The sequence below is a fragment of the Amblyomma mixtum genome, chromosome 9 (assembly GCF_055824585.1).
Source record: "Amblyomma mixtum isolate Tamu chromosome 9, ASM5582458v1, whole genome shotgun sequence".
Classification (NCBI taxonomy): domain Eukaryota; kingdom Metazoa; phylum Arthropoda; class Arachnida; order Ixodida; family Ixodidae; genus Amblyomma; species Amblyomma mixtum.
Window position 1 is genome coordinate 123,003,097 of NC_143020.1, and position 20,844 is coordinate 123,023,940.

A 20,844-nucleotide genomic window follows, 5' to 3' on the forward strand; every position below is an offset into this window, starting at 1 on the left:
GTCAGAGGCCCTCTACGACCCTCAGCAGGCGTGTGGAGCGGGAGTGTTGGGGCACGATAGCACGTGATCGCCCATTCGAAAAGGCGGGTGTGAAAGGCGAGGCGAGGGAGGGCTTCAGGGTGGGGCGTGTGGGTCGACGTTGACAGTGCTGGTGTGGCCTGATGCGGTAGGCAGTCGTGGCGAGGGGCTTTAGCGGTGTGGCCTGCACAGGTGACTGTGGTGATGACGACGGCGCCATGATTTTTCTAGACGCTCGCTGTCGCTGTAAAAAAATAAAGAGTAAACGCAATAAGTTGACACGTGATGCGACAAATCTGCGTTAGCATGTATTGGTTTTACATTTTCGCTTTCGCAATAATCGCCATCCCATTGCGTTGTGTGTTCCGCTTCTGCGCGGTCTGCTGAAGGGTGGTGGTGTTTGGAGGGTTCGGACAGAGATAGTGAAATTTTCGCCAAATGAAAGCTACACTGCATATACGCAGGCAAAAAAAAAAAACAGAAAAAAAACGACTGACTATAGACTTGATTTGACCGTTGACGTTGCCAGTCGCTACAGCTGGTATAGCGTGCTGAAGCTGTGCAGTGCTGTCTGTCCTTAATATACTTGCACTTAATTTGCGTGCGTGTGGGCTGTCACTGCCGTTGATATGGCTGAGCTGGAGTGGTTCGCTTATGAAACAAACTCCGCTGACTGCTCGCGACGTACCGCACAGACTGCACGATGGCGGGAGCGTCAACTGGAACTGTGTCGGTGCAGCATCACTAACCACGACCTTGCGGCTGCTACAGCTGATAACATTTGAGAAAAGCTTTCCAGCGCTCCACGTAAAAACGCCGGCGCGCAGAGGCAATTATGTCCGCCAACACCAAATCAATTTACTACGTGACAGAAAATCGTTGGCTAACTTGATGAAAACAACGTGCTGCCTGCTCATGGGGCACGGTATTCTAGAAGCGGGTAGTCAAGGTGTCATGAGTTCTTCAGTTTTTCTAAGCCCTGTTGCTTTTTTTCGAACCTGAATCAGCATTCAACGTCTTGTTTAATATCGCTCTCTTGTTCTTCGAGATAACGCGCCGTGCTGTGCAAACAGAACCTGGACACAGTCTGCCTACACAGTGCTGTGCATTGCTGTAGCAACAGGGCGGGAAGCTGAGCTAGTTGGTATACATTCATTGTGAAAAATCCAGGCGCTAACAAACAACAAAGCGCTGTGTCCCATCTGTGTCGTTGTTTGTTAGCGCCTGGATTTTTCGCAATGATTGCTGTAGCTTCTAGCATGAAGCGCTTCCTATTTCTGTTCTCTTTGGCATTGCAGATATTCATCAACAATGAATTCGTCAACGCGAAGTCTGGCAGAACATTCGCCACGTACAACCCAGCGACTGAAGAAAAAATTGCTGACGTCCAGGAAGGGCTCAAGGTGCGTATACAGTGCTGTTCAACGTAGGCTAAGCTGCAAAGGCATCCCGTCCTCACTCATGTCCTGCATGCTCATTTGTCACCTGCTGTATATTTAGGGCCCTTCGTTGTCGGGTAAAACCCGATTTTACGCTATGCTTGCTGTCAAGGAGAGGGCTGAGTCGGGCTGGTTGGTTCATGTTCAATGGTACGGCAAAACAGCGCTGACGGACGGGACGGAAGAAGGCGAGCCAGACACATGCGCTGAACTAACAACCAAATGGTTTATTGCGAAAGAGGGGGCAATATAAAATATAATATGGGGGGCAATATAATATTTCCTAAAAATCGGGCCAAACCCGATTTTTACCGAAAAATGCGCCTTTTAGAGAAACTCCAGTGATATCGTGCCAAATGCAAGTCCCATGCGTTGAGCAGAGTACGCTTCTTCGTTGTGGCATCGAGTGCGCGCCATCTTTTCCACAGCTCCTGCTGCCTTGTGTACCTCGTCTCGCACCCTTGCACGGCCGGGGCAATAGGTTTGGTACTCCCTTGATTCATGTCGGTCTTGGCCGAGGCGGTAGCAATATAGAATCCAGGCGCATATGTGCCCTCGCATCACCGAGCGTGCTGGTGCGAATCTAAAGGGCAGCGAACGCTGTGAATACGTTTAACGTAGAAATACGCGTCGCTGCACGTTGCCTCTTCTGGTCGTAAATGCCCCCCCCCCCCCCCCCCTCCCCTACGCAGGAGGACGTGGATGCGGCCGTGCGGGCGGCTCGGGCGGCCTTCAAGCGGGGCTCCGAGTGGCGCACCATGGACGCCTCCCGACGCGGCGCCCTCCTCTCAAGGCTGGCCGACCTGCTGGAACGGGACGCCGACTACGTGGCGGTGAGCGTCTTTAGGCAGCAGCTGTAGAGAGGGAAATGCGGGGTTTGAGGTCCCCAGGCGACACATGTGGGCTATGAGGGACGCCGCAGTGCACGGCTCCGAGGGGAACCTGCGCTGAAGTTTGCCGTGTCGACTACAGCGCCGTAACACACAGCATAGCGTGAGAAGAAAGCAGTTTTTGGGGCACTCGTAGCGCTATTCCACGCCACCTTCCTGAGCTTATTAGCGTGAGCTTCTGCGCTCTGTCGAAGCCACACGTGGTGCGCGTCAGTTATCTGGGTTATGTCTACAGAAACGAGGCAAATAGTGCTATCAACCAAACTCGGCCTTCTAATCGTTCAGAATGTGCCCTCGCATTTGTAGCGACCCAAGCGACTGACGGCAGCAGTTTTTAGTCGAATAGTGGAATAACTGCAGTGCCACCTGTGCAGCGCAGGCTCCGATAATACGACCTGTGACATCTTGATTCAAGCGGGAATTAATGCCTTGGAGCAGTGTGCACGTGCTGGCTGGAGGTGACACGTGTCAGAAGCTGCATGGGCTTCAACTAAACGCCATGCTGTGAGGGATTGCATAGCAAAGTTTAATCGCTACTAAAGCACCTGTTTTGACAATCTCTCAAATGCGAACGGGGTTGCAGAGTTTGGAGAGCTTCAACAACGGGAAGCCGTTCGGCGAAGCAGTGAACGACGTCAAGTTCAGCGTGAGGTGCCTGCGGTACTGCGCCGGGTACAGCGACAAGGTCCACGGCCAGACAGTGCCAGCAGGTCAGCCTTCCCCATTCTTCTGTTTCTTTTTTTCTTCAGTGACGGTACCGTTGAAGAGGGCAGCTTTGCTGTTGTTGTTGCGACTGAAAGAAGGATGGAAAAGAAATTGCACGGGCCTACCGACTGGCTCGAGCTGAGTGAGACACAACCGCTGCCACGTGCAGATAGAGGAGAGTTGAAAGATATGACAGGAAAGAGTAAAAAAACAGACGCGCGTCGCAACCACCGCGTCCGCCTCGGCGGGCGCTGGCTGTAACTGGTACCCGCCTCCGTTTTCGGGCGTAAGCAGCGCCAGTGACGGCCACGAACAACAAGGAACTCGGCGGCTGTCATTGTCTCTTCTTCGTCCCGAGAAAGAAGGCGTGCCGAATTCTTTACCACCTGGACTGCACTGACTTAATTTCTCACTTTGAGACTGTACTGTCTGGTTTGGTTTTATGGGGTTTAACGTCCCAAAGCGACTCAGACTATGAGAGACGCCGTAGTGGAGGGCTCCGGAAATTTCGACCACCTGGGGTTCTTTAACGTGCACTGACATCGCACAGTACACGGGCCTCGAATTTCTCCTGCAAAAAAATTCAACCGCCGCGGCCGGGATCGAACCCGCGTCTTTCGGGTCAGCAGCCGAGCACCATAACCACTGAGCCACCGCGGTGGCTGTATTGTCTGGTAACACCTACTTAAAGGAAGAATGGAAGGAAGTCTCAGTCTGGTATTCGGCGTTTCGACGTGAGGGCGTGACCAACCGAAGCTGCGGTGACAGGGGAGGGGGAGGGGGGGGGGAGGCGTGGGGGTGAGAGGATGGGAAGGTGGCGTGCTCGGCCTTGAAGAACAGCGAATAATTCAAGACCTAACTTTAGCGAGCAGACTTCGGGATAACAAGCAACAAAAAAAGTCTTTCAAAGCTATCCAATAGTTTTTTCTTCAGGTCGGTACGAAACTTTACCACTCTTCTCTTTCCACTGAACCGAAGCATTTCCAGGACCAAGTGCGCCAGTGTCCCAATGTCTACCCACCTCCCTGTCATCTTCATCCCCGCTACCTTTTTACTGGACGAAGGTTTAAAATCCTCGCCAATGATGTCCGAAGTCGCCTACACAAAGACGAGTACACTCATCAAAATTTTGGGCAGTACGTGGATTGAATCTGACCTGCCTTCCATTGTTCAAGTTTCTGTTTCGAGACTGTGCAGTGAAATATTCAGTCGAAAGAATTAGCGAGCTTGCCATCGCGGCCTCGAACAGACGGCGTTGTGCTGGTTGGTGGATGTCGTTGGCCACATAAAATGCGAAAAAAAAAAAAAAACCAACTACGCTTTGCAGCTATGAAGTTAATAAAAAGTTTGGCTGAAAATTAATTATAAAGGAATAGAATAATATATGCTCTGCCCGCTTTTACACAGTACTGCATGAAAAAAAAAAATAACGCCACACGGGTTACGCTGGGCACTGGTTGCCTGTTATCGCTATGCCCCTATAATGCGCGCCTGCGGCGACCTCTGCTACCTACTCATTCAGTTCAAAGCCGGGTCTTCGCTCTTTGTCTTGGACGGCGATCACCTCCCTGGCTGCGGTTGTCAACCCCCTTCTGTTTATGCGGTGTCGCTACCTCGCCGCTATGCGGATGCGCACGTACACGAATAGGAGGCGCACTGTGCTGCTTCCTTGGCCGCCGAGGTGGTGATGCTGGCCAGTTTCATTCCAGGCATTGGCTTCGTCCCGTGGGTAGCAAGATCCCATGGTATGAGCCATCGCTCAGTGGGGCTGTTGGTTGCATAGTCTGACACCGTTCACCAGCGCCTCCGTCAGGTGCGGCGACGAAGTTGAAAATGCAGCAAACAATGCCCACCAACACCTCCCGACTGACACTGACAGGAACCAAAGAAAGCCTCAGCCTCACTTTACCCTTTTGGGGCAATTTTTTGCAATGAGTACCGTAAAATAAGAAGAATATTTATCTTGATCGTTTCACAGATGCACCATACCAAGCAGAACATCGCTCTCCTTTACAATGTTCGACTGCATGCCGTGAATAACCAGCTAGCTTTTTTACATCTTTTCTAGATGGTCAAGTTTTCGCCTACACAAGGCGCGAGCCGATTGGAGTCATAGGGCAAATTATTCCGGTGAGTGCAGTGGCTTTTTTTCTGCCTTTCAGTGCAAAGAATGCCCCTGCCATACGGGCACGGCTGATCCCGTTTCAATTCCTTTCAACCAGGGTAGTCTTTGTCTCGAGAGAGATGCGCACCGCGTGTTACACGTCAGTGCTGTGTACAGTCGTGAGCAGTATGAGAGTTTGAGCAGTCGTTTATTGACAGCTCCGTAATTATTAATTATGTGTGAGAAGCGCAGTTTCTTCTGTTTGCAAAGTAGTTTTCTTTGCGGCCTATAATAACTATAGTACCTAATATCTAGAAGTTCTCAAATTTACTAAAGAACTGACCAGAAAATTTGTAGTTGTGTGCAAGAAGTCTGTTCCCTCTTATGCTGCTTCGACTGTGCGCATCCCATTGGCATTAGTTATTTTATGGCCTCACCATTTATGGTATTACACGCGTCGTGCGACGCTGTGGACAAACTTGGAGAATGCACCTTTTGAATGGCTTGATTGAAAAATTTGGCTGTGGCTTAGCTAAGGTTAAGCCTGGATAAGCGAAAAGCTCTCGCTGCTTTTCAGCCAACTCCCAAGCTACCACTTCTGGATCGGTGTGTGTGTGTGTGTGTGTGTGTGTGTGTGTGTGTGTATGTGCGTGTGTATGTATATGTATATGTATGTATATGTATATAGCGCACTGCACACGGCTGCGTCGAAAGATCAGGCGACGAAGTCAGCGCGAGGCGGCGGCGACGGCTGCGGGAGCAGCGGCCACCTGCGCTCCGCGTGACGTCACTCGGTTTCGCGCATGCGCAGCTTTGGCAAATCTGTAGTGTTGCTCATGCCAAGCGCTGTGTTGACGAGCCTAGTGAAGCTTTTCGCTTCAAACCTCGCAGTGGAACGTGCCCATGATCATGTTCTGCTGGAAGATCGGCTCGGCGCTCTGCACGGGCAACGCGGTGGTGGTGAAGCCCGCCGAGCAGACGCCGCTCACGGCGCTGTACGCGGCCAGCCTCGCCCGGGAGGCCGGCTTCCCGGCGGGCGTGCTCAACGTGGTGCCGGGCTACGGCGAGACGGCGGGCGCGGCGCTCGCCAATCACCACGACGTGGACAAGATCGCCTTCACGGGATCCACCCAGGTCTCGACCCTTCTTAGCGTGCCCGATTGGATTCACACGACGCACCATTGGCCCGCGGACCAGGAGTCTCGCTTGGCCCGCACGCAGTGCTGGTGAATGTAGCATGGAGAAAGGGCATGCCTAGTCCTTTTACTACCGCCTGCAGAGGCAAAGTTAGGAAGACAGGACGATAATCGGATTACATATTATGACAATCGGATTACGATAATCGGATTACAGATGCCACATTTTGTATCTGCAAGTTGTGATCATGCTTTTAAGGTGCGTGAAATCAAATGTCGAACAAACGTTTATCAGAACTCTTTCTTTCCACATGTCGCATCAGTTTGGAACAATCCCCCAAAAACGTCGTTGACTGCACATATCTGTTGAAGCGGTTCGTGCTTTTATTCTGCTCTTATTCATTGAATCACTTAATCTTAACTCTGTATCATTAATGTACGCGTGTGTGTGCCTCATTTTGCTGTATTTTATAGCTGTTCCGTTTGTTTGAATGTCGCATCACCTGGCAATAGCACTTATAGGGCTTGATTTCGTTGTACGCCCTCCCTGCAATAATGCCTTCGGGCGCTGCAGGTATCTGTGAATAAATAAATATGCACATGGCTTTTCTATATACGCGGGCCAGGCGCAGACCTCGTGGATACGAAGTGAGACGTCACGTGACGCGTGGCAAATGTTCCGTCGTGTGAATCCACCTTTAGACCAGAGTTTTCAAGCGCTTCTGGGGTGGGGAGACAGAATGAGCAAGAAGCTCCTCGACTGTTTGCGCAAGAGAGGCCGTGTACTCAAACCTGTGCCGGTCATCTTCAAGACGGAAACGATAAACCGTTTGACACTGTTTGTGAGAAGTGCTACTTTCGTCTTCCAGGTTGGCCAGCTGATGCTGAAGGCTTCGGGCGACACCAACTGTAAGCGGGTGTCTCTCGAGCTGGGCGGGAAGAGCCCCCTGATCATCTTCAGCGACGCCGACTGTGCGTATGCGCGCAACGCCCTCGCGGGAGCCTCGCTGCGATCAGCTAACTCCGTTGGCCACCGCCAGCGACTTTTACAGAGCTGTAGTTCCTCCGCGCTGTTGGAAAAGAAGATAGGGTTTGAGTACAGGGCAATTGGCATTGCCAAAACAATGTGATATGACAGTCGTCAGGGCGCCTGTCTAGAGCGCTCGAGCGACGCTCTGTCACACGCAGAAAGTGAAAGTTTCGAGCAGTTACTCGGCAGTAGATGTAATTCTCGCGCTAGACCGAAGGCGCGTAGGCATATACTATCTGCCCTCTCAGCTGCATTCTACCAGTTATAGTGCAGCTGAGCCAAGATTTCACTTTTTTCTGTTCCGTGGCTCAGCGCTCTAGACAAGCGTGCTGTCGATTGTACCTTGATCACAGCTGCTTAAGTTTGTGTACTTACGCTAATATAGGGCTGCAATTTGAATGGGAACGCTCGGGACTCGCCTGTTGCTTGCCGCTGTATGTACAGGCGTGGCCATAAGTAAACGGAGCACGTCATTGCGTTCGAAGGGCAATCACGCTTTCTCCATCGGTAATGAAGAAGCGTTGTTTGTCTACAAGAAAGCCCACTAACCTCCGCAACCAGCATGCGCGTACCACTGCTGGAAATTTCAATTAGGTGACGCGTGAAAAATATTCGAAGACAGTTGCGTGCTCCGTTTACTTTTGTCCGCGCCTGTAAGTACACTGTCTGAAGGGTGAGTGCGTCGCATAGTGCCCTTGGGTCGTTCACTCGAAGCCGTGTGGCGTTTCTTGTTGCCTTGAGTGGGGGTGAGCCAGACTATTGAAGATTAGATCATTTAAATGATTTAAATAATTTCAATTAAATCATCGGTGGCCCAGTGGGTTGACCATCCGTCCCGCATGAGGGAGGTTGGGGGGTTCGCCCCCAGTGCCTCCAGGCTCCCACCAGTGTTACAATGAGTACAAGCGCTCAGCCGGCTTGGTGTTCGGCTTCTTCAGGGTGAATAGCTTGGAAAAATGGTTTCACCCCGCCTTGTGTAAACGCAAATATCTTGTCGCGTGTCGCTCTTTGGCCACATATGCCCTTGCACCGTAAAAGTTGTAAAAATGAGGGCCCTGAGCCCCGGTACACAGTGTTGTGGCGCACAGGAAAGCTCGAACCCGGGCTCCATTTGGTAGCGTGTTGAGTCGTCGGGCTGAGGAAAGTCTGAAGCTTCGAAGGTTGGGGAAATACGAAAACAAGCAGGTTTACTGGCAAGAAACTAAGACACTTATTTACATAAATTTACAAAAGAAGAGCAAGGAATCAAAATTTAAGAGTTCATGACGTCGATCGACTGGATGAGCCTTTTTCCCAGGGCCCAGAGCGTTCGTGCTCACTTTGGGCGCAGGTTAAATAGCCCAAGGCTCCGCCCTTTCACCAGGCGGCAATTCATCGTGACACAAAAGATCGGCACCACACGACACAACCAAGGAAGACACCTGTTGAGAGCCCACACTTGGGAACTGGCGAGGAGGAAGCGCAAGTCCGCATCCCTGTCGCACTGTGTTGGCAGCTGGCGTCCATCGAACACAGGTGTGGCATGATGACGTCACAGCCGCAGCTGCGCAGGCTTCCTCTGATTCGTTCCGGGTTTTTTTAAGACGAGGGACACCCTTTTTTTCCCCGGTCGTCGGTCCTTCTAGAAGGTCGTTGGCACCGAGCCGTGGGGTCATCTTGGGGGTCAAACGACCCGTCGAAATTGCCGCTACTGTTGAATCCACCACCGTTTCATCGCGGGTCTCAAGATGGGTCGTAACAACAGTTACATAAATACGCATCTTGGTCTTTCAGTTCCGACGGCGCCTGATAGCCTCGCATTAAGCTGCCATTATTTCCTGCACCGGGATATATAAAACCGTTTGTTCAGTGATATAAAAAATTTTCTCAAAGTTTCTCGGCGTTTCTCACGAAGTCATTGCGGTAGGGGGCACGCCCGACACCGTGATATCCGCTGTGCAAAAAAGAAAAAAAATATTGGTCCTCAAAATTCTCTCGTCACTTGGAGAGAGAGAGAGACTTCTCTCCGTCCCTCCGCCAAAGAACAGGCGGATGTCGTCGTGCCTGGGAGATGGTTTCGTGCGAAGCATAATTTCTAAACAGGTGTTTCGGCGCGGCAGCATAAGACGGACATAGTCTTTGCCAAAAGTAACCATGCTACGTGGTTTGCTTCTCATTCGTATAACAGAGCCCTCACTGCTTCCCTAAAGATCAAAAAGTTCTTTGAAGGTGAGGACAGGGGTCCTCCTCACCATACAGAGATTTAGAGCTTCAGGGCTGGCATAATAGCTTCCATATACGCCTAAGAAGCAAACCGTGCAGCCTGGTTTCTTTTGGCAAAGACTGTACCTATACCCAGCATGGCTGTCAGGTTTTCTCCCGCACACGACGTAAAAAAAAAATGAAAAAGCGCCTGGCGGTGATTTGCAGCCACAATTATAGGCTGCAAGAGTGACAAAGCTTGTGTCAGGTCTGGTTGGTCGTTATTTTCGAATGTCTAGAATGCACAGCGCGAAAGAGACACATAGTTCATCGCTGTTATGTCTTATTATATGTTTGCGTTGTGTCCCGCTCTTCGCACAGTGCATTTCGGACATTCCAAAAGCAAAAATGGCGCATTTTCTTTGATAACTGTGGTGTGGCTCGTGTAGGCGACGCTCCTCTAGAGGCTGTCCGAAGCTTCCTCCTTGCGTCGCGAGAAAAGGTGGAAGCGACGCTCCACTCGCAGTTCGAGTGCGTGGCGTCTCGTTTGCGAGGTCGGTAGCGGGTGTTGCTCGAAATCTGCCCCCGGTTTTCGCAGTGCACGTGGCGGCGGCCGTGGCCCACCACACGGCTTTCCGCAACACTGGCCAGGTGTGCTGCGCCCCGACGCGCATCTTCGTGCACGAGGCCATCTACGACCAGTTCGTCGCCATCTCCGTCAAGATGGCGCAGGCGCGGGTGCTGGGAGACCCCTTCGATGAGGCCACCAGCCAGGGGCCCCAGGTGAGCGCCTCAAAAAGAATGCTTCCTCAAATGGCCCCTTTTTCCGGATGCTTATGCAAACAGTTGTTCCAAGGTTTTTTAATTTTATTGCGAAAGCAATACTATTTGCACTTTCACGCCTTTGCCGTGCCACGGCGGTGACCACCATTGACCTTCATTTGACCTTGATTGCATTAGATTGAATTGGATTGGACTGGATTGGATTAAATTAGATTAGTTTAGATTACATTTGATTGGATTGGATAGTAGTGGATTTGTTTGAATTGGATTGTATAACCGATGCATCACCACAAGTCTAACCACAAGCACCACCACCAGCTACACTACCAGCTGAACCATGGCGCAGGTACGGATATTGCTTTCGCAATTACCGGGCTTAACCAAGCTAAGCCACAGCGAATTTTTTTTTTAGAGAACAGCGAAAATCGCGAGAAAAATTGCAAAGCGCTCGGAAAGATACTGAAAGCAGCCGTCTGACGAGGTTTCGTTTGCGCCTCATAAATGCATCAAGCATGCATCCTGAAACATGCATAAGGCGAATGCGTGCGTGTTTACGTACAAAAATTCGTAATCCAACACCGATCTGTGCCGTAAGCGAGATGCTGTGGCACTGCTGTCGACTAGAAACGACTTCTTTTGGGCTAGTTGGTGTCTGCATTGGTAGTTAGTACTCGTGCATCTGTGAGCATATGTACTTACAAGCCGTCTCTTCGTTAACAAAAGCAACGGGCACCTAAAGCAGAATGTGCAGGCATGGGACGTCACTTCAAACCTGATGAATTTTTGAAACACCTTGATATATATGCCTGAGCGATCGCCGCTAGCAGGGTAGCACCGATTACGCAGTAAAAAAAACTCGGACCTCCGAAGTTGAACCAAACTTCGAACGTTGAGTGCTATTTTATCGTGCACTGTTTGTAACAGACGCTGATAAAAACGCTTCTCAAAGGCCAGATGCAACATTATTATAGGACTCTGCTTCCGCGCGAGGCCATTTTGAATGGCGTTTAGATTCTCTTCGTGCAACCTTTTTTTGTTCGTGTGGTTTCTGCGAACTAACTTTCCTGAAAAATTGCCTGTCTGAAGCAATGTCTGTCTGAAGCTCTTGAAGCAATGACGGTGGTGCGAAAATATTTAACAGACAGCTATAATGGATGGTCGCACTGGGTGGAAGGTTTCATTAGGTGTATGGTTTCACTAGTGGTTACGACATTGCTACTTTGCTTGAAAACGCCGTGACAACAGCACTGCAAAAAAAAAAGCGTTAGAAGCCGTGCACATGTAGGAAAGCGCGTCCATTGTATGAACGTGAAACCAAAGTGGTTCATATCTGTCGCGACGCAAAATATTGAGCAGGAAGAAAGGTTGCCTGCACTCGTGGGCACTCTGTCTTAAAAGCCTGGTGAATGGGGCGCGAAACGGCGAAGGAAGTAGAGGATGGAGTATCCGAATATGATATAAAGAACGCGCAGCAACTATAAACGCTATTATGTTATGGTGTGGCGACGTGCTTTCAAACAGGCATAAATGAACTTTTTGTGCGTATTGCGCTGAATTTGAAACTACTGTTGCTTGGCTGATACGTCGTACTACTGGGCCATCGCCACGAGGCAGCGGACAGCTCATGTAATAGGAATCGGTATGTTAGAATTGCGTCCATGTGCACAGCAGGCCGTATGGGTGCGTTCAAAAAGTATCGAACCTTTGGTGGGCATAAATATATTAATTGATATGGGGGTTCGAAACCCTGATTAACCTTCAAAGGGGTCTTCCTGGTGATATATACACACCTCTCCCAGTGCTCCCGCCATTGCTGGAAGCACTCCTGGAGCTCGTCGTCTGGAATGGCGATCAGCCGGGCCGTCGCATTCCGCTTGACGTATTCTCTTGACTCAAATCGCGTTCCTTTCAGCGAATTTCCGGAATAGTTAGCCAAAAGTGACACGGAGCCATGTCGGGGGAGTAGGGATCCTGATGAACCACATGAATGTTGTGTTTGGTGGCGAAGCAAGTCGGAATCAGATGTGCAGAATGGGTGGGCGCATTATCATGCTGTAGCTGCCAAGTTCTTGCTGCCACAGATCCGGTCTTTTGCACCGCGCAGCATCACGACGGCGACGAAGGACCTCCTGCTAGTATTCCTTTATGATTGTTTGGCCTTGTGGTGCGTACTTGTGATGCACCACCCCACGGTATAGTCGCAGAAAGTGGTCAACATGACCTTAACATTGCTGCGCATCTGCCGTGCTTTTTTTTTTTTTTTGGCCTCAGGGTTGTCGGATATAACCAGTTGGCGCTGCTTCTGCTGTGTTAGCATTTTCGCTACAAGATTTCGCGGACACTCACCTCATGGCCAAATCCTCGGTCAAAATTGAATGTACCCATACCATGCTTACCCCTATCTCGGTCGCAAGCTCTCGGACTGGGATGCGACTGTGCTCCATGACCAAAGTCCGCTCTTGCTCAATGACATCTTTGTTTCGGCTTGTTGAGGGTCTGCCTGAACGCGGTTCGCAGTCCACTGATTTGCGGCCACCTTTGAAGGGGTTGTGCCACTCCTTTATGCGTGAGTTGCTCATGGCATCGTCCCCGAAAGCCTGTTGAATCTTGCAAATGGTTTCCACTTTGGTGTCGCCATGCTTTCGACAACATTTTGTGCAGTATCACTTCTCATGTTTCGTCATTTCACAACTTCTCGAATCGGACGAGCGCTCACTAAACGACCCCGCTCATAGGTGAACTCTTCTATTACGCCCAAAAACAGGGGACCAGTCCAAGGTCCGGTTGCGTTGGCTTAGAGGAGGTCGGCGGGGATCCCTTGGCCGACTGCCAGCGACGGACGCGTTCTGCTGGCGGGAAAAAATCCGCGCATATGCGTGAATGTCCCCTTCACATCTCCACCGAAGGAAGTCTTCTGCACTTCATTGGTATACGCGGGAAAGGAGAAGGCTCGATACATTTTGAACGTAGCTGTAGCATTGCAACCAGCGGGTGTTGTCTGAAGATTCAAGGGTTAGCGCGCGTTTTCGAAATCGGGATTGCGATGCCGGAGCAGAGAGGCGCTCGACTGCTAGGCAACGGCAGCAGTCGGAACTTTACAGAAATGATTTAGAGAATCTACGGACTTTCCTTAGAGTTTTTTCAATAAAGTGTGTGAACCCTTTGAAAAACTACGAAAGTCAGCTATTCTGCACAGCAAAACCCTTTTTACATGGCTTCGCTGCTCGTTCTAGCAGAGCAGCATTGAGGATTACCCCAAGCCTATTATGTCGTGCATTGCACTTCGCGAGCAGCAACTTGGCACAGCGTTTCACCCTTTCTTCGGGATACCTGCCAAGCAGTGGCTTGGCAGAGCTTAAATCCCTTTATCGCGACGGCAGAAGTGAGCAGGAAAGGCGCGTAGCATTGTTATGACTATTAATGACTCTGTGGACAATCTATGGGCAATGGATTTTCCGTAGACTTCTAAGAAGTGCTGTCACATATAAATGCACTGGCTGATAAATTCAGACGGCTCGGAACAGTTCTAATTGAAATCTCAACTAAAGGAACGTTATGCATGGACTCCAGGAGAGCATATGGGGCAACGCATTTGCGTAGTTCCACGAGTACCACGAAAACAAGATAACGAAGTAATACTATCGTTTGACTGCATGTTTTTGTTTATGTAATACAGCATTTACTTCAGCGGGGTAGTAGTTGGAGTCACCGCTGTCGTGCGCGTGTATTTCTCTTCAATCCGGTCCGTTCGTTCAACCAACAGCGCAGAGAAAGGTACTGACACTGCGCAGATCAGCCGGGAGCAGATGGACCGTGTGCTGGGCTACGTCGAGGCGGGCAAGCGCGAGGGTGCCCGGCTACACTGCGGCGGAGGGCGCCACGGCAGCCGCGGGTACTTCGTCCAGCCGACGGTGTTCTCCGACGTCCGGGACGACATGACCATAGCGAGGGAGGAGATCTTCGGCCCCGTCCAGAGCCTGTTCAAGTTCAAGACCACCGAGGAGGTCATTGAGAGGGCCAACAGCTCCTCCTACGGTCTCGCAGCCGGACTCTTCACCCGCGACCTGGATACGGCCCACACAGTCTCCCACGCCCTGCAGGCGGGCGTCGTCTGGTACGCCTGCTTTTTACAGCGGGAACTGTTTATGATGATGATGATGGTGATGTCTTCAGGCTTAATGGCACATGCCCACGGCGAAGGATTCGCCAGGGTGCATAGCGGATACAAACGCACTCATGTGCAGGGAGTAGAGTATTTGGATAATTTTGGGACTCTAGAATTTAAAACCGCGTTTCTCGGTTCTGCGGCACCGTCTTCGTCGGCATAACATGAAGGAAAACGCAGAGCAAAGCAATTCGGCACCGTACGCTAGGATACGAATTTGTGGCGTCCTTTCAGATGCGCCATAAGTGATGCTGAAGAATGAAGACCTAAAAGATGTCAGCACATGTGGCTGCTCTTTTTTTTTTCTTTTTCAGAACAAAAAATCGCCTAGGGAGCACCAAAGGGGAGATTATATTTCGAAAGTAGCACATATTTCCCTATCTACCGGCGGCCGCGTTTCGATAGAGGCGTAATGCAAAAGACGGCCGTGTGCGGTGTTATGTCAATGCACGTTAAAGATCTCCAGATGGTCGAAATTATTCCGGAGTCCTTCACTACGGCACCTCTTTCTTTCTTTTTTCACTGCCGCCTTCCTCTCTTCCCTTACGGCGCAGCTCGGGTGTCCACTGAGAAGTGACACAAAACTGCGCCAATTCATTTCCTTAGAAATCAGTTTTCAATTTTTGCTCTATGTACCGAGAACAGAGCTGTAGTGCACCAGATGTGTACCATCGGGAAGCTATATGCGGCCACTCTGCCAAATGCCAATTCCTGCGTGTGCTCACACGGCCTCGTTTGGTCTGCTGGCTTACTGCGGCGGTGCTTCGTCATCGCTGTCGCACGACGAGCGCTCATCGTCACCACTGTTCGAAAACAGCAGGATCTACTTGGTGGTGGTGTGACATTTCTATTTAAAAAGCCTTTCTGTTAGGCTTGAGAATTGTATAACGGAATGTCTTGACCCGCTGTCGCTTCATGTGGGTGCATTTCTCGCAAACCTTGCTCCGCCCTCGCTGGTTGTCGCTGTTACCTCGCTGCGTGAGAGCGCAAGCGTAGCTGCTGAGAAAACGAGTGGAGAGCTGCTACGAGAGAGGTTCAGTGAGGCCGATGCGCGTCAGGAGCGGAGTCTTGACGAAATGTTCTAAACACTCCCTGGCTCTTCTCTCTTCTAGGATCAACACTTTTATGGAGATCACCCCGCAGACGCCGTTTGGGGGCTACAAGATGTCAGGCCTTTCACGCGAAATGTAAGTTGAGTGTACCTCCCACTGCATTGAGGGTGATATGAATGATGTGAATGGTAACCCATGTCGTGTCATCTTCTAATTAGGGGCGAAGATGGTATCTTGGCGTACACGGAGGTTAAAACGGTGAGACAAACCATTTAATCTCTCTTCTTTTTCTTCCCGCCGTCAATAGATTTTCGTTATTACACATTGTAATGTGTTTTAGACATTAATTTCCGACGGCTAGCCTAACGAAAAGGCGATATGCATTCAGGGAAGGGAAGCAGGGACGTGAGTGTCGTGAAGAAATTAGGTAGGCTGACTGCGTTTTCATGGAACGTGGCCTCGATTAAAAAAATAAAAAGTCCAATACGTCGCCAGCGCGGGGCACATCCTTCAATTCTATTCATTCGCACTATCAGCCTGAATAAAAATCTGTTGCTGAAATGATGAAACATGACGCAAAAATATAACAGCAACAAAGCAAGCATTAAAACCAACACAAAATTCCACACAACCAGAGTTTGCTTATTAAAAAATATATATCACTGATAACAACGAAGTGAAATATAGAATGCTGTGCAGTTTATCTAAATATTCTCCAAGTGCATTCGTATACACGCTTGTATATGCACTTTATAACGTTTTTGTTTGAGTTCCACTATTTTTTTTAAACAAGATCTGTTGCCTCAGGGCATCGATGGGCGAAATTGTGACGAAGGATGCAGTAATGATTAAATTAATGGGAACAGGTTAGCTGATTTTATGAAGTCCAGTAGTGAGCGATGGTTTGGTCCCTGCATGCATCCAGGCAACATATGAAGCAGGGTTGCGCGGTGAAAGACCCGCTGCCTTCAGGTGTCGCATTTATTGTTCTCCTGGACATACTGGGTTGGTCAAAAGTTCCCAGGCCACATGGTCCACTTTTCATCAGTATATCCTGGCACTTATGATTCCGATAAAGCTATAAAGGTTCTCAGATGGTAGAACGATCCTTCTTCTATTCTCTACAGATATTTTGAGCTTCGAGGGTACCTCAACGGCCTGACTATGCTAGTGGAAAGCAAACCCTGTGGCCTTGGAACTTTTGACTGACGCTGTGCGTTTATCTTCGCACCAGTCATTGAGCGAATCAGTCGTCCCCTTCGAAAGCGTCAGCATAGACAGATTATTTTTATTTTGTTGCGGACTGTTATCAGGATGTTTTATTTCTCTCCCAACAGATCATCACTAAGGTAACCGAGAAGAATGCGTGAGCAAAGTTGAAGCTCCAAAGGGCCCATGATTGGTGACTTCTGTAGAGTAGCGTGGGCTTCTTCCTTGTTTTTGCTTTCTGACGTCAGTAGAGTTATTCTCAATAAAAATTGTCTATTTTCATCGACAGACACCGTTCATAGTAGACTCTGGCAGGCGACGCCACTGATGAGCGAAATGGAGGTAGGTTGCATGCGGGAGGGTGTGGGGTTCGATTCCCAGTGCCGCCGGGTTTCACCGGTCATACAAAGGCTAAAAACTTTTTCTTGATGTGGTGCTCGGCTAATATAGAGTGAAATGTCTGAAAAATGAGTCTTTGGCCTCATCTTGAGTAGGCGAAAAAAGCCTTGTGCCATGGCGCTCTTTGGCCGCAGGTACCGTTGAGCCGGAAAAAATCTTCAAATGGTGGGCCGAAAAAGTGCTGTGCGAGCGCCGCACAGTTCTTTGCCGACTTCTTTTGTCTTCTTTTGAATTCACATTTGCCTTCCCCGGCCTACCACTTGGCTCGGTGCAGTTGCTGATGATGATGTCTTCAGGTTTAATGGCGCATACCCACGGCGGGGGATTGACCAGAGGGCATAGCGGATACAAACGCACTCATGTGCAAGGAGTAGAATAATTGGATAATTTTTGGACTTAAAGCTAGAATTTGTACAAAATAAAAAGTACAGAATAAAAAGTAGTGAATTCATTTTCTAGCAGAGGAATCTGCCACACGAAATTATGTAATCGTGAATACAAGCGTCAGACAACTTTCTCTTCCTCCCTTCTTCAGTCACACTCTCTCACGCTGGCTGAGCAGGTACAAGGTGACTTGTTTCTCGGTGATTGTTTTTCGCCGTTCGATAGAAGCCCCACTCTGCCATTTCCGAGCAGGACGCGGCTGCTTGGTCTTTTCTGGCCTCGCAAAGAAGCAGTGAAGTGCGAAGCCTGCTTATATCTATAATTAATAACGAATACTTGAAGAGACACCGAGAGCTCAATTTTTTTTGTTGTTAGTGAAATTCGATTCTGTGGCTCTCTCAGGTGTGTTATCGAGCTGCAACTGTGCATTTATAATTGAGGAAATCGCGATTTAGATAATTTACCCGCCACTCGTTTCAAACTTGTGACGCCTACACCAAAGACTCCTTTGATCACCGTTTAAAATCGGTTGGGTGTATAACTTTGGAGACCTGCGCCGAAAAACTGTTGGCACACCGTAGTTTTACTCTTTTTAAAATCAACCGGTGATGGCGACATCTGTACTTCACTTTATTCCCTTTGCTAGTTTTTTCAAAAACTCCGATTTAAGTGAAAGTAGCCTCTTCGTCATTAGAATGCGGTGACACACCGATACAGGCCTATCTCGACGTTGCCCTCGATGTTCCTTCAGTTAGCGATGGATGGATGTAGGAACGAATTATGGATCTAAGAGTGAGTAAATGCAGACACGAATGAATTAATCCAATAGCACCGTGTCCAATAGTGAAAAGATGAAATAATGAACGAGTGAAGATAAACATGTATTGAACTGTCATGCTTTGTAGGAACCGCGCTTCGTGACTGTGCCTCCGTGCACCTTCACGCAAGCGCTTCTTTATGTGCTACTGCGGGCGCTTTTTTTTTGTTTCTGAGCGCAGCTCTTTAGGTGCCCGTTTGCGGGTTGAGCCGCTTCGTCGCCGCCGGTGTGACCGGGCGAAGATGGCGCCAGAGTGGTGCGCGCCCCACGCGCCGTCGTCCACCAGAAGGGTGACTGTCCGGGCTATAGTGGGCAATTCGCACGAGGCTCTACAGCGCAAAAAGCAGGGACACGACAGAACCTCAGGTCCACCACCACTGCATGAGCGGAGGTGGGGAAGGAGGGGGGTCTGTCTGTGGTGGCACGCGCATCCACGCGCTGCCTCCTCGTAGTCGCGCCACGCTTCACTCTCGTTCACCCTTAAGACCCTAACTCTTAACCTCCTCCTCTCACCTTTAAAGACCTCATCGGGAAGCCGTAACACTCTACGAATGATAAGCAAAACACGCAGCCTGGTTACATTAGGCATAGAGGGTACTTTCAGGTCATGACGAACAGCGGTATCCTAGGAGGATAGTTGCATCTCGTCTAGGAGGGGGGCAGCCTTGGAGGTTAACGTAAAGGTTGGAGGTTAAAATGAGGGCAATGCAGAGAGCTCTTAAAAGGAAAGTGTTAAGATGAAGGAAGATAGCAGATTGGCTAAACGAGCAAACGGGAGTTAGTGACACCCCAGCTGGTTATCAAGCAGGAAAGGGCATTGATAGGGAATTACATGCCATATCAGGTGTAGCACATCGCTGTGCAGCACAATGCGAAAAAAAGCCGAGAGTTCACTGAGTACACTACAGCGTACAAAGCGCCTATTCAGGTCGTTCAGTTTGAACGATAGCGCAATAGGACCTGTTCTTCGCGATCCGGACCGCTTCTTGACAAGTAATTTTATTCAGCATGTTACGAAAGGACTGCACTTCAGTTTCCGACTGGGTTTTTTTCGTCATATGAGCGAGTATTTCTAAGCTACCCGGAAAACATGTCGACGCGGAGCGTTCAGGGCGAGGATGACTTCCTCTTCTCGCGATCCCCCAGCGTCGATACTTGACTTAGTTGCTGCAAGCGACAGCTCTGTTTGAAAAGATGTCGTCCATTTGTCTGATTTTTGTTCTGACAGAGATACGACTGCTGCATCCAGCCCCGACTATCGACAGGTGCCCATCTGAAACTTTCGGTTGCGCCGTTGCCGAGGAGAGTCACTGCTCTCCGAACATCTAAGAAGGTATCGGGCATGCTATTAACGATTCCGTGCCGTCTGCAGTTTGCTGTTTTTTTCCCAGCAGTTTTTTTTTTCCAAGCCAGCCCGGGGTCCACCTTGGCGCTCCACTGCAGAGTAGCGCGAAGTGCATCGCTCGGGCAGTTGATTTTTTTTATGGATCGCAAAGTTTAGTGCGATGAGTTCTCTACCTTTGAATACTCGCTTCTGACGCAGTAACGCGTAACATGTGTATTCTAGATTTTTCTTTTTTCTGATATATTCTAGATTTGTTTTCTTTGTCTCATTTAATATATTATATACTTTTGTGAAATTTCGTGCCGGTCTCTCAAATTTTGGCAGTCAAAGGTTTTTTTTTCTTTGCAATCTGTATGCATCCCGTTTTTTTCTCATTACGTCATTAAAAAGACAGCTCTATTAACTATACTACGATGCGCCGCACTAAAGCAATTTACGGGTGAACCAATTTTTACGCACACACCCGAAATTTGCCTGTTTCGTCGTGATAACGAAAAACTCAGGGGGCACTTTGGCTCTCTAAAGTGCTGCAAGGCGAAAGCGTTTCCTGGCCACTGCGTCGACGCCGTTTCAACGACAGACCAAATGGCGGGGCCCAGCCAAGACAACGATGTGCCACTACAATCACCAAACGTCCTTCTCAACGAATTACAAGAGATGGATGAAGACGACTTCGGAGACGCCGACTTCGGAAGTGAGGACGAGATCCCGTCCGACTCCTCGTCGAAGCCAGCCGGGTACAACAACGATGCCAGCTGGGAGCTTGCACAATCCAAGCGCCAGAGAAAACTTCAAAGGCGAAAAGAACGCAAAGGCACGGGAACGGGCCCGGCCGCCAAACCTCAGGATGGAAAATTACCGGTTGATGCGACCAGCTGCAACAACAATGGATCAAGGGAGCAGAGCAGGCCTAGGCGAAGAATGCCGCCACTCCCCAGAAGCGACTACAAGATCATTATTCGACCTAAGAAAGGACTCATGGTGAAGTCCCTCACCACCCACCAAGTAGCGCGCGCCATTGTCATGGCGTGCGGCCAGCAATGTAAGGACGAGGACCTACTTGTAAGGCTTCGCACCGGATCCAATATCATTATCGTTAGCACCCCGCACGAGCAAACGGCACAGCTAGTGCGGCACATTACCCGTCTCAAATTTGACGGAAAGACTTATGATGTTAACGCTTACGT

General features: G+C 49.7%; 1 protein-coding gene across 4 annotated transcripts in view; it reads left to right on the forward strand.

The window, feature by feature from the left end:
* Nucleotides 1-19,645, forward strand: part of LOC149331057 (aldehyde dehydrogenase 1A1-like) — a 57,920-nt gene extending 38,275 nt beyond the window's left edge. For 3 of the 4 annotated variants that reach the window (XR_016285765.1, XR_016285766.1, XR_016285764.1), the window contains exons 2-14: nt 1,317-1,421; nt 2,150-2,290; nt 2,931-3,057; nt 5,121-5,182; nt 6,048-6,290; nt 7,162-7,264; nt 10,102-10,286; nt 14,078-14,400; nt 15,564-15,638; nt 15,722-15,761; nt 16,841-16,900; nt 17,001-17,054; nt 19,541-19,645. Coding sequence is in view for 1 of the 4 variants with exons in the window: in XM_089561763.1 (XP_089417889.1) it covers nt 1,317-1,421; nt 2,150-2,290; nt 2,931-3,057; nt 5,121-5,182; nt 6,048-6,290; nt 7,162-7,264; nt 10,102-10,286; nt 14,078-14,400; nt 15,564-15,638; nt 15,722-15,761; nt 16,841-16,873 (1,437 nt within the window). In the remaining 3 variants the exon portion in view is untranslated. Of the gene's footprint in view, nt 1-1,316; nt 1,422-2,149; nt 2,291-2,930; nt 3,058-5,120; nt 5,183-6,047; nt 6,291-7,161; nt 7,265-10,101; nt 10,287-14,077; nt 14,401-15,563; nt 15,639-15,721; nt 15,762-16,840; nt 17,055-19,540 lie in introns of those variants that run through there. The other variant, XM_089561763.1, reaches the window with a different exon arrangement.
* The last annotated feature ends 1,199 nt before the right edge of the window (nt 19,646-20,844 follow it).